The 14,118-nt window shown below is 42.0% G+C and overlaps 1 protein-coding gene across 1 annotated transcript; it reads right to left on the bottom strand.

The window, feature by feature from the left end:
- Positions 1-1,540: 1,540 nt before the first annotated feature.
- LOC125550330 (uncharacterized) lies at positions 1,541-7,787 on the bottom strand. Its single transcript, XM_048713300.2, has 11 exons — positions 7,612-7,787; positions 7,034-7,207; positions 6,332-6,453; positions 5,334-5,442; positions 5,213-5,252; positions 4,471-4,560; positions 4,264-4,363; positions 4,026-4,165; positions 2,983-3,085; positions 2,205-2,800; positions 1,541-2,095 (listed from the first exon to the last, which is right to left on the bottom strand). Exons 2-11 carry the CDS (start codon positions 7,173-7,175, stop codon positions 1,825-1,827), a joined length of 1,713 nt encoding a protein of 570 aa, XP_048569257.1. The 5' UTR covers positions 7,176-7,207; positions 7,612-7,787; the 3' UTR covers positions 1,541-1,824.
- Between the last annotated feature and the right edge of the window lie 6,331 nt (positions 7,788-14,118).

The following is a 14,118-nucleotide window of genomic DNA, read 5'->3' as shown; positions in this document are numbered from 1 at the left end:
GAAGCACAAGACGAGCCCCTTCTTGACATGGAAGAGGACGGTTTTCTTGATACAAATCCAAAGAGAAGAAGGGCAAACTACACTACTGCCAAAGACAAGTTGCTATGTGTAGCATGGAAAAAATAGTCTTAATATTGTCATCGGTGTTGAACAATCAATAACCATTTAATGGAAGCGTATCTATGAGTACATCGATGCACGCAACACTAGTGGCATCAATCTTTCGCATGCTTCACTCCAATCATCAATGGACAACTATATCGTCGGAGTGTCAAAAGTGGCCGGCTTGCTTGATAGAACTTCAATGTATGAACCCAAGTGGTACAAATGACCACGAGAAGGTGATTTTTTGTCCAAAATTCACCGGCTACTTTCTCCATCTCTTGTATGTATTGGTGGCTAACTTATTTTCTCAATTTTGGTATGTAGACCAACATTGCTCAAGAAGTGTACAAGGGATGAGGAAGACAAGACTCAAAGAAGAAAGACAAATCATTCACTTTGCATCATTACTATATGAAGCTTGAAAATGAGAAGCTGAAGAACCGCAAGTCATATGAAACTCCTAGCAAGAACTCCAAGAGCTCCGTTGGAGATGCAACACAAGTTGTTGTTGTTGATGATGATGCATCAAGTGGCGAGGATGGAAGAAGGTGCTCCACTCCCCACTCGGTTACTCCTAGAAAAAGGCCCGATGGAAGAAAGAATGGAGAAGACAAGTTGAAGAAGGGAGGAGACAATGATGTGGAAGAATCGTTGGACACCATCATGACTATAAGAAAAGAGATGGCCGAAGAAAGGAAGAACACAAAAGCTAAAGAAACAGTGGAGAGGAGGGAGGCCAAGGAAAGGAGAATGACGACCAAGGAGAGGGGGCGGTAACCGAGGAGAAGGCAGAGGTTGAGGAGAGGAAGGTGGCCATGGAAGAATGAATCAAGGGCATTGAACAAGGGCAAAAGCTCATGACGATGGACATAAGTGGTCTTGATGAGAAGGCAAAAACATACTTTGAAAGTGTCGCGATCAAGTGTTGGTGGCAAGGTCTATGGGAGGCTTCATAATGGAAGGGTTTGACATGGGAGGATTTATGGGTGGCACTGGAGGTGGCATGGGAGGACTGGGTGGTGTCATAGGTGGTATGGGAGGCATACATGGTGCCATGGCTATCTAGCGACATGAGCAGCATGGGTGGTGCCATGGGAGCCATGGGTGGTGCAATGGATGGCAATGAAAACAATGGTGGCACTGATGGCAATGAAGAGGAAGTAAGCCATGGAGTGGAAGCAAATGATGAAGAGGAAGCAAGAGGCAATGCTATTTGAGAGTGATATTTATTCATATATGCACTTTTGTTTGTGGTTGTGATGCACAAGGTACTAGTGGATTTGAACTTGAATTTGATATGTTGTTTGATTATGTATGTTGTGATCTCGCAAAGTTATAATTATCATATCATATTTTGTTTCAATATGATGCAGTTGTGGAGTAAAAGAGAAGAAGCCAATCTTTTGAGCAAATCATCTGTTAAAGTGACAACTGCTGCGGTGCCCAAAACCTTCTCTCTCATGCCCTAAAAACTTTTTTTGAGCACCAAGTTTTACATTATTTGTTGGAGATGCTCTAATAATGTTTTACATGGTGTTACAACAACATAACTTCTATACATTTACCAAAGACATGATCTAATCTTTGTAACTATCTCACAAGCTGCCTCCGGAATTGTCATTTGATCCCCATGTTCCATCTTGTGTAGCTCGTCTATTTTCTGATGTACAACCAAAAAAATCAAGCGTTAACCATGAGAGCCCCTACGATGGGTTCTCGTCATCCTACGGTGCTAGGCGTTAAGCAGCAAAGCCACCTTTTGGTCTTCTTTGGTCTCTTGGGCTCTTTTCCACTGTGGAAACCGTTCTGATAGAGGCCATCGCTATTCAGGGTCTCTTCTTCATGCACCTTTATTGTGCTCCTCAATGTCATGGATTTTGTCGTCGTTATGGTAGAAGCGGTCATGTTTTTAGGAGAATCACTTTCGCTAGCACCTTCCTCCCTGTCGCGCACCTCCTTGTCGGGCATTAAATAAGTTTGCCGGATCTCTCTACATAAAGGAAGACACAAGTTAAATTATAATGTAAGGTAATGCCTTCTTGACCATCAACTGAAACACAAATTTGACAAACAGTAAGTTCATATCTCTTAATGTGGACCTTGAATCATGAGGTGATGTGGCAAGAGGGTATCCATTTGGGAGATTGTCTGTATCGAGAACGTCGAGGGTATGTGAATTTCTTGTACTGATGGCACTTCCTTCTTCCGACGTTGCATCATAACTGAGGAGCTTTCTGAGAGCACTGATGTTTGCAGATCTGTTGCCTTGAAGAACTGCAATGGCAGTGTCCAGTATGCCCAAAGCCTTCTGCACCTCAGGACTAATCATCGGTTTATTTTCGACTTGCTGTGCTTGCTTGACTGTTCTATCAGGACTAGTGAAAGACTTATTTTCAACTTGCTGCACTTGCCCGGCTGGTTGGTTAGAAAAGCCGGTTGCAAGATTATCCAGCTTAAAAGATGTGTTCTGTTCACTCTCTTCTTCGATAATCTCACTGCATGGTCTGAGATTAGTAGTGACTGCCAGAGGATTATGTACAGTGGGATTCTCAGGGAGCACTTCATTAGCGCTTTCCTCAACTGAAGTCACCTTTGCCTTGTCAGCAGAATGCTGGTACTCGCGTATTCTTGCATAGAGCGGTGCTCGTAAAGCTTGCTTGTAGTCTTCATCACAAGCGGCCACAGTACTAACAGCCTGCAGATAAGCCCATACACAATTAATTAACAGAGCATATTTCTCTCCCGGACATCGTTATTCAACATAAAGTATCACGTGATATTTCTAAAAGAAATCCATGTTGTGACTTGAAATATGCCAACTTTTGGCCTCATCACTAATATCATATGTGCTGATGTAGACTAGGTTTAGCTACTAACCTTCTGGTATAGCTTATGCCCACTGCCGATTAGCTGTCTGGACATAAAGTTGATCAGCCATGGGGGAACAAAGTCTAGCTTAATGTCCATATTAGCTACTGCCCTGAATGAGTGATTAGGTTAAAAGTGAAGGACAGGTACATGAAGTAAATTTGATAAATACTGGTATAAAAAGTATGTGTTTAGAATAAAAGAGTAGTAGTAACAGACCTATTCGGTTTGCAGGATTTTTGGAGGATTTCCATAGGATTTTAATCCTCAGGTTTTTTTACCTATGTATGCATACTAATTCCATATGATTGTGTACATGTTGGCCTAATTTCTAAGGATTCTTAGCATTAGATGAAATCTCATGGAAAATCCCCAAGGATTGAAGTGGAGAGAGGGCATCCCAATCCTATACTTTTCCTATTCCTTTGATTTGGAAATCCTGCAACCGAATGAGCCCTAAAGGGTGTAGGAGCTTAATCCTTATGTCCAGTCTAGCCCTGGTGTGTGATGGTACGAGCGAGAGTCGGTGGTAGGCTCAGTAAAGTGGGGATTGCAATATATAACAATATGTCCATGGTTGTTATCTCATGCCCATGGGTGATAGGAGTTGGCAGCAGGCTTGGTAAATGTTCATATCCTAGTTAGGCCATGGCAATATGTAAGAGGATAGGCTCGATTGTTACCTCATGCCCATCTTGCAGACTGTTGATGAGTTTGTATTTATTTATTTTTCGAGCACACATAAAAATTAGTGATTTTTTTGTATTAGAGTGAACCCGCAAGTACCAAACCAAAAACAAGCAGGCTACAAAAAGGCCTACAGGGTACAGGGTACAGGCCAAAAAAAAGTTTTTTTACTTCAACGAATTCCCCTGCTTTCTGTGAAAAAATCATCCACAACAATACTCGTCTGAAAGGGTCGCCATATTGATTGGTTTTGTGAAAAGATAGTGTGCACAATTTCAAAGGCCTAGGGAGTGGTCTCAGATGACATATGGTGCTATATCTCAGTTACGAGTTATCAGTTGTCGAAATGCAAAATAAGACTTCACCTGAAAAAACTTCTTTCCTTGGTAATCCTCTGTAAGACAAAGCCTCCAACTACATCCATCCGAATCGTGTCACCAGCTTCAGGGATTCCATCTATAGTAAATCCATGTGTCTGCATACTGAGATTATCCAAATTGGATATCTGCAAAACAAGTCAATAAGCAGTAAATAAACAAACGAGGACACGGGCTATCAAGGCTGTAGGAAGAGGTTCTTAAAAATAAAAATCAACCTACGCACAGTTTTCATGATCACAATGACAAGGTCTTCTTTAAGATACTCAAACTGAAAGTAGTGTAGAAGAGCTTCTCTCTCTGAAACTGGCCAGGGGACCTTCACCCTTTCTTCCAAATAGCGAATAAAAAAATTAGCTACAACAGCTATAAAAGGGAGGTCAAATAAAAATGTAAGAAAGGACTCTTTAGAGAAATTTAGTCTTCAACCAACCTGATCAAAGAAATTTCTTCACCAATCCGAATCTTTTTCAAGCAACCTGACTGAGCGATTTTAAATGTTGGCAGATTGTACTGCGGAAACCTAGAGAAAAACAATCTCATAAGTTCATGAGGGAATTCATTTGACTAAGTTGTTGTTTTCTATGGCCGAGGTTGACTTCAATGTTCAAGTACACCACGGGCAACATGTTTACTTTGTAAAACATGGAGCATCACGTATGAATCAACACTCTTTTAAAACTTTATCTGTATGTAGTGGGCTAATCCAATATTTATTCTCTTGAAAATGGTGTAATCCAATCATTATATACTGGGTGAAAAACAATTTTATGATGTCTTGTCAAATCACTGCATGGTGTTTAGATGCACCTGTACAGCATCAGTAAAGTGGGTATTTGCATGCTATGTGGCTACTGGAAGTAAAATCGGCACGGGTGGCAGACTTGTGAATTAGGCACCAATGTGACTTGGGGAATCAAGGAGGAGGATTCTAATAGCATAAATAGTTTGCCTACAATGAAGAGCACGCAAAAGTAGTTAAGAAGCTGAGTTAAGAACCACAATCTATTTGTTCAATATAAAGAATTTTAGTGGTACACAAGTCAAACAAAATTTTGAGAACATCATGTGTAGTTCCCAAGAATGCGAAGTTAAATGTAAAGATGGACAATTATTATCTTCAATAAAGAAAGCAATGTACTGATCTCATTTTTCTACAAAACAATTACACTCACCATTTTCTGTATAGACCTGATTCCCATGACACACATGTACCTACGAATAAAAACAGCAATCTTAAGTGGCTATCTGAAGTTATTGTGTTTTACTCATTAATGCGGGGTTATAGTTCCTTACAAACATCGATAGGACCATCAGCAAAGCCTTCAGCAAGAAGAGTATGAAATGGGGTCCCATCTGGACCTTCACGGTACATGACCCGTAATTGGTCTGTATCCTGCTTCACCTACAAAACAGAATTACCGAACATTCAAGCAATTCATAGAACTTGCACGGAAACCAAAGAAAACAATTAACCACTCTCTAAACGAGGGAATAAGATAAAAGAACAGCCAACTTTGGAGCACAATACTAAACTACAAACAAAGGTAAAACATTTCACTCTTGGTGGTATGTATTTTGACAAGGGTGCTGCTTATCCCTGAAAGCATCATTCTGCTCCCGAGCTCAAATGGTCCTGCTATAAATAGCATAACTCAAGAAAATAGCAAAAAATATTTAAAAAATCTAATTTTTATTTTAAAACAAACAAATGTTGCTTAGTTCTCTCCGTACATGTAAACTTCCGTGGTGAAATAACATTCGTCGAGGTCTGGGCAAAGAAAAGGTGTTCCAAAATGTTTTCACAAATAGTCTTTTTGTAGCATCATTTTTTTCCAGGGCATTACAGATGTTTTTTCTTCACGAAACATTGCACACAGGTGAAAAATGCATCAATGTTTGTCATAAAAAAAGTTCATAGCTTTTTAGATTTCATTGCTATTTTTTTTCTTAATTTAATATTCATCCACCTGGGAACCAAAACTCCATGTCCGCTTTATCCCTCTCCTTTTTGGTAGCCTACAATAAGCGTTCATGTTTTGTTTTTCTTTTGTTTCTGTTTTGGGTTTTGGTTGTCACCACCCTTGTATCTTGGGCCTTGTGGCATTCTTCATGTTCACAAAAAAAAAATGGTAAACTATTGCACTCTTGAAACATAGAATAAGAAAGAAATCAGTGAACTGATTACGCTATGATGCAAAACAGTAAAACATAAATTTATTATTGCACATTCTAATCACATAATGTTCACAATACTTTTGTACAAGCATATTAACTTTAGTTAATTTGTATACCTTCCACTCCTTCTGTTGTGGCCCACGAATATCTGAAGGCCGTTCATTTCCTGAAGTGTCTAGCATTTCAAGAAAATTCGAGACTTCTTTGGCTCGTGCTTCAGCAATCAAATCGATGTTGCCTAAAGAAGGCATAACCCAAAATGAAAAAACACACACATGTAGGCTGGTATAGAAATGAATCTACAATGAGAAGCAAATTCGGATGGGAAGATACAATCACAAAGCAGTTTAATTTAGTAATACAAAAATAAGAGGTGCCGATGTTATTCCCTTTGTATTTAGAGGCATATTGTGACCATGATTTTATAACTAATAAAATATAAGTTATACACAGCAAAAATAATATTGTCGGCAACTATGTCAAATACGAATCCAACGATATAATTTTTGGTGACATGCATTAACATTTTGTTAGTTAATTATATGGTCAAAATTTTACACAAAATACCAAGGGGATCGATAAACCAGGACGGAGGTAGTACTATTGAATCTTGCATTTAATCTTTAAATTCAACCAGCAATTTAATTACACATATGGCACATTAATGTTACCAGGGAATATTTAGCAATGGAAAAACTCACACGTTTCTAATGGCATAATAGGAGGTAGAGAGAAAAGTAATTACAACTACTAGTGGTGGAGTACAAATGAACTAGCTAACCAAAGATGGACCAGAGAAAAAGTAATCAGACCCAAACCTTGGTCAGAGCCAGGCAGAGAGGACTCCAAAATCTGGTTCTTGACCAGAGATCTCAAAGAGCCCTCGTCGGCGAGATCAGAGCACGCCAGGGTCTTGTCCAGACGCTCGCGAAGCTCCAGGATTTCCTTCCTCGTCTCCATGGGCGCCGCCACGAAGCCCTACAAGTACCTACCTGGACCAACACCAGAAAGATAAGAGTTCTGAAAACCAAAAACGCAGAACTTGTCCAAAACCAAACCGATCAAACGAATATGGAAACCACACGAGGCCGAAGATCCCCACGGCCAGAAAGGCTTCCAAATCTAAAAGCGTCAGGTATAAGAAAGGAAAGAATCATTAAAGGCCTGCGCCCCAGAGGTGGAAAGCGAAGGCCACTCAAACGGAAAAATTAAGGAGCTGGGCTCATGAAATTTGCCCCATGGAGCGCCAACAAGTAAAACGGGAAATCCAATCCAATCCAAGCAGAGACAGAGTTCCAGATGCAGAACAGAGCAGCCCATGAGTGTGGGAACAGAGGAGATACCAGATGCGCTGGATCGAAATTAGGAAACCATATGAGCCTCGCTGGACGCTTACCGTGTGCGGAGATCGATCCCCGGGACGGAGGGCTGGGCCTCGAGCTGGTGGCGATCGACGAGGAAGAGGGTTGGGAGGGAGACGGAGAAGGCAAGAGGAGCAGGGAAGCTCAGCCTCGATCGGCTTAGTTGTTGTTGACTCTCGTCGGTGCTCGTGCGGCCCACCGAGCCGACCGAGGAGTTATGAGGGGTTCTTTTCCCTCTTCTGCCCACGCGGGACAGATTTCTGTGCGCTGTATTAATCAAGAATTAAGAAGTTCTCACCTTGAAGTTTAGAAAATTCTTATTTCGGAATTGGTGTTTACAAGACAATCTGTGAATACATAAAATAGACCGAGAATGGTGGAGAAGAGTGACTTAACCAGCAATTGTGACCGTTTTCACTTCTCTTATATAAAAAGGGTTGGGTATTAATTGATAGTTAAAAAAAGATTTTAATTGCATGTTGATATTAAGTATGATGTTTTTTAGAAAAGGATAATTACTCGTCCATTATATGGTCATTAGTCCTATCATTAACATTTGGCATGATATTGATTGCATACTAAACATGTTGAGCACTCGCTATTGAAGCAATCTAGGTCGTTGGTTGCACATGGTTTGATGGGCGAGATTAGTTGGATCTGCCCCGTTTAGGCTTTCTATATTGGTGATGAAATACTTCACTATACTAGGATAATGCTCGTGCCTTGCAACGTGATATAAATATCCAATAGTACGTTAGCTTATGATTTACTTGTCCGTCTTAATGCAATTATGTAAATAATATTCATAAAACCATGTCTGTGATTTATCTTATAATTTAATCAGAAGTTTGGTAAGTAAATTAAGATGAAATTGGTTGAAAAGGTAAGTAAATTAAGGTGATTGATTTAACAATACAAAGAAAGTACGGACAAAGGGTGTGGCGGGACAAAAAAGCTGGTTGGATGAAATAAATCGGTGGAGGGGCATGGTAGGAGGTGAAGAATTGGTTGATGAAGAACTGCTTTTTTCTAAGTAGAGATATATAGAGATATAAAATTAGAAATAGATATAAATATAGATATAGATATAGATGTATTGGTCGAAAGGAGGAACAAGGACCAGCTCTAACATTAGTAGATAGGAGTGAGGCTCGAACTGGGAGGTAATTGCACAAACCATTAAGTATTGGTGTTGATTTTGCATAAAGCATCTACTTTATGGGTTTGTTGCACGGAATATTACATATTGGTGTAGTTGGTTGCAGCTAGGTCTAATCCAACATTTAGGTGTGTTGATTTGATTTCCAACGGATGGGCCCCGCTTATAAGTGCACATGCGGCAAAAAACCTAACCACGATAGCCAACCAACCAAAACGATCATTTCCCAAACCTTTTTGGTCCAACTGAGAGTAAAGTTTCCCACATTTGTATTGTAGTAAATGTAAGATTTACTGGACCTTTTTCGTATTTTATCAAAAGTGTTAAATTTTAAACCAAAAAATCGAACGAGTGTAACTAAAATTGCCAATATCTTTTGAACTTATAGTTCAAATGAGAGTCGGGATATTCCCAGCTCAGTGTTAGGTATGTTTATTGTTTACTAGATTTTCCTTATTTTGTGAAAATATTGGATTTTGAACCGAAATTTCAATGAAACAACTAAAACTTTAATATCTAGCAAAACATTGGTCCAGATGACTTGTGTTTGTCCCAGAATAGTACTATTGGATACATGTGTGATTTGCTAGATTTTGCTAACATTGTCTAAAAACATGTAATTTTGATTTAAAAAATTTGAATGTTCCAATTAAAACAGCGATATGGAGTCTTCGGTTTGACCCATTGGCTGATGTGGCCAATTTTCTTTGCCACGCCTGCACTTACAAGCGAGATCCGCCCGTCAGGAAATCACAGCAACGTACCTAAATGCTAAATTAAACCTAATTGCAATGAATTAAACCAATACATGGTGCTTTGTGCAACAAACTTATAGAGTAGATGTTCTGTGTAAAATCAACACCAATAATTGGTGGTTTAAGCCTAATTTGGCAACATGGTTTTAAGAAAACTATAGTAATTCAAAACCTCAGTTTTTTAGTGTGAAAAACGAATACTTCGGTTTCCAAAGACCATCGTTTTTCTATGTTTGGCAAAACAGCATATGCGGCTGGCAAGTGCTATTTTACCATAGTTTTGTCTCATTGCACCAATCTCAGCTACAATCAATTAGATGATCTGTGTGTAGAAACATTCACCCAATGCAAACATCCATGCCATGCACGTCTGGCCGTATGAACCGACAACTAGCTAGCTTTTAGCCTGTTGTGTACGAGGGTGCTTCAACCACGAATTGATCTACTCCACAAGCAAGCTTCGTTCAAGTCATGTGTAATGGCCAGACAGCGACCGGATATAAGGGTACAAGATCGCTAGAAAAGTAACATGTGCCCTGCCGCCGCCGCCGGCGGCCATAGAAGGACTAATCACCTAACTGAAAACTAATAATCAGAAGATAGATTGAACTTCATTTAACGGATATATAACATATTGAGGAGTCGAAGGAGGCTGAGCGCTCCCCCGGTTTCTTTCATCTCAGTCTAGAAAAAAGGGGTCGGGGTCTTTTTTCTAGATACAGCAAAAAAAACTACAGTATGAGAGATACCAGGGTATTCTAGATTGGAGTATTTGTTTCATCCAAACATCTCAAAGTATTTTATACCAAAGTTTTTTAAGAAACCACAGTATTCTAGAAAAAACTGCAAAAATACTTTGCATCCAAACGCACCCTTAGTTTCTCGAAAAAAAATTGATGGTATGTGCAATTTCCTCCTCAAACTGGAAAATACCTTGATGAACTCGGCGCTAGTGCTCCATTTCATTCATACTCATAGTGAATACTCATGGTGAATACCTGGAATGTTTTTTTTCGGAGAACCCGGAAACCGGAGTGTATTTTTTGAGTTAATTCCTGTCCCGCTCTGGTCCACACGGTACAGTTATTGCCTCTGCCACTCAAACACCATTACACCAACCACCAATAGCCAACAACATTTTCGTCTCTATCCTTTTCTGTCAAGGTCAGTCTTCAACATGACACTGCCCTTCTCTTCTTCACGTTCTTGTTCTGTATTATCGTTATCAATTTGTGCATGTCTGCCTTCATTCACAACGTAGCAAATATTGGTATATTTGGAAATGTCAAGGTGACATTTTCGCCTGATCATTTATTTCAGTATATAGATTTGAAAAAGGTAAGAATATTTTCCGAACAATTATGAACTGTTTTCTAACAAGGGACTAGCATTTTTTTTCCAAAGTATTAACATTTTTTAAATATATTTGGCACAATTTTTTTGCAATATATGTACATTTTTTAGGATGGGAACAACATATTTCTGGATAACTAAATATTAATATCAGGAAAAATTTGGTTTTAAAGAATATTTTCCTAAACAATAAAGAACCATATTTCAGGCCGGGCCAGGCCTAACAAAGCCCAAAGCAGAAAACCTGGGCCTGGGCCCGGCCCGGCCAGGCATCGGGCCAGGTATAGGTGACGCCTATTTTTCTTCTGCGCTACACCTGAAATTCAAGCATCTGCATATTTAAGAGGGGTCTTTAGAGCAACTCCAACGGGCTGATACAAACGAACGACGCTTTTGTTCGCTTTTTATCCGTTTGGGTCGGTCCGGCGAAGACAAACGTCTGGAGCTGTGTTTGGATCGGCGTGAGCGCCCAACGCTGATCCGACCCATTTTGTCGGTGCGCCAAAAAAAGGTTTAAAAGCATTTTAAAAATAAACACATGCATTTAATTAAACATAAAAGCCGGCCACGAAGGCTGGCGAAAGTCCACATTACATTAATTAATATAAAAAATTAAAAACTAGACGACGCACTGCCCTAGGCGTCCTTGTCGGCGGCGGCGTCTGCGTCGGGGCTGGTGAGGTCGATCAGCGTCGGCGCAGGGCCGCCCCAGGGGAACGCTGTGTTCCAGAGGGTGGTGATGTCGGGCTGCGTCGCCGCTGCCTGGGCCTGGCGCGCCTCCTCTTCGGCCTCGCGCTTGAGCATCTGCAAGCACTCGCCCTCCAGGCGCTCCTCGGCCAACCGAACGCGGCGCCAGTGGTCGAGATAGGTCGCCTCCTGCTTCTTCGTCGCCCCGAGCCAAATCGGCGGAGCGCTGACCCACTCGCGCACTACTCCGGTCCAAGTGTAGCGCTCGAGGGGGGCTGGCTCCTCCGGGTCGACTTTGGGCGGGGACGGCGGGGTCATGGGCGGCACGGCACAGTCGCCCGCCGCGGAGAGGGCCATGGCCTCCACCATGGCAGCTTGGAAAGCCGCCTCATCCGCCTTCCTCCACCGCTCCTCCTCCTCCTCGCTCTCCTTAATGACCGCCTGATAGGCGGCCTCGGCCTTCTGGTCCTCGTCGCGGATGACGAGCGGGGGCGGCGGCAGGCTGCGGTCGACGCCGCGTCGCCTCGCCTCCTCGTGCTCGAAGGCGAACCATCGAGCCCAGTTGGACGAGTCGACGGCGTAGTGCGGTTCGGCGCGCTGCTCCGGCGTTAGCAACGCCCGCGGGCACCGCACCTCCTCCGCATGGGCCCTCGCCGTCCGCGGCGCCGCCGGCACTGGGATCCTCTCCGGATCCAAATGCCAATCATGCGGCAGCGTCGCATCGGGGTATGACAGAGGCACGCGATGCTGCCAGTCCCACTCGGCCTGGTGCACCGACACATTGATGCGCCGCCTCTGCCGGGGAGCGCGCGGCGGCGCGGGGAGGGCGGGAAGGGAGTGGGAATGGCGGGCGGGGGCCTTGCCCTTGCCGCTGCTACCGATGCCGGAGAAGAAGCCCATGCTGGTGGTGGTTAGGATTGTCGCCGGCGTGAGGACAAGGGTGGCCAGATGGGGATGGGGGCGAGTGGCAGTGGCAGTGGATGAGGACGGTCCCGCCACACGCCCGGCTTAAAAAAGGATGACCGCCGTCGCTGACGCGTGAGCCTAAGGTGGACGGTCGTCATAAATAATGTTGACCGTCTTAGTTGGACGGTCGCCAGATGGGGACGCGGTGGACGGCGAGGAGACGCGCGGCGCGTCCGCTTCACGTCCACGCCGACGAATTCCAGACGCAATTTTGAGTCGGAAATGGATCGGCGTAGACGCCAGGCGGACATGATTTAAGTTTGGATCAGCGCATTAGGCCTCCACTTTTATCCGCCCGACTCAGACAGACGCGCGCGAACGAAATGGATTGCTCCATTGGAGTTGCTCTTATATTCCACGTGCTACCCGCTGGATAGTGTGGCGCGTGGGGCTACGTGTAGGTTTCTTTTTTTTTTTAGCAAAACGAGTAGGTTTCTTATGTGCTACGCCTGCGCCACGCTCTGCCGAGAGATGTTGGGCTGGCCCAAGTAGTGGTAGCTGCTTGCCGCTCGCTTGCTTGTTGTTCATGGGATACTATTTTTTGGCCAATGCTTTGCGAAACCAAAGGTAGAAAAACAATAGGGAATAATAAAAAATGTTCATGAATTTAAAAATGTTCATGAATTTAAAAAATATTTCTTAATCCAAAATAAAGTTTGTGAATTCAAAAACATTAAAACATTGTTGTGAATTTTACAATGTTTTCGAATTCCAGAAATTTTTCATGAATTCAAAAAATGTTCATGAAAATAAAAAAAAGTTTCATTTAAAAAATTCACAAATAGATAAAAAGTTGGTGATTTTAAAAATATCCACGAATTCACAAATTGTTCATGAAACTTTAAAAAATTCTGATTTTAAAAAATGTTCACAAACTAAAAGCCTCTCTCAATTTAAATAATGGTTCATGAATTCCAAATGTTCACAAATTCAAAAAATGTTCATGAATTTAAAAAATCCGTGAATTCAAAAAATGTTTGTAAAATAAAAAATGTTGCAAATTACAAAAAAATCACCAATTTAGTTTTGTTTCATTGAAATAATGTACGTGCATTCAAGAAATGTTAGAAATATCCAAAAATATTTTATTAAAATAAAAATAATAGAAAAACCCTATAAAACCAGCAAAGAAACACGCAGAAGGAAGAGAAAATGGATGAAGAAAAACAAGCGAACAACCAAACATGCCGGCCCATTTATTGCGTGTGGGGGTACGTGTGTTACGTGGCTATCCACCGAACCAAAAATGCTACACATACGGGGCATTACAGGTTGGTACGGACTCCTCCCAAACTTAATAAACATACCCCCTGAATTCATGGGGGTGGCCCCGCATCCTCCTCTAACATCCAGTCAAATACCACATAAAATAAATCATGTAAACTCCTATAAAAACCTATATCTGTAGCATTGTTGCCAACGAACTGTGAGAGAAATAGGATCAACCATTTAAGAGGCTTAATATTGATGGGAATAAGTAATGATGCATTAATCAATAGACCATGACAATTGCTTTGGATTTGCAGCGCATACACCGCTCGATTTCAAACGCCTGCCTCCACCTTAAACCCTGACTGGCTAGCCCACCACCTCACGTGCTAGCGAGTAAGACTCATGCCATT

This window comes from Triticum urartu, chromosome 4A (assembly GCF_056163025.1).
Source record: "Triticum urartu cultivar PI428250 chromosome 4A, HENAU_Tu73, whole genome shotgun sequence".
Lineage (NCBI taxonomy): Eukaryota > Viridiplantae > Streptophyta > Magnoliopsida > Poales > Poaceae > Triticum > Triticum urartu.
The sequence above is the reverse complement of the archived record's forward strand: the minus strand, read 5'-3'. Positions and strand labels throughout refer to the sequence as shown.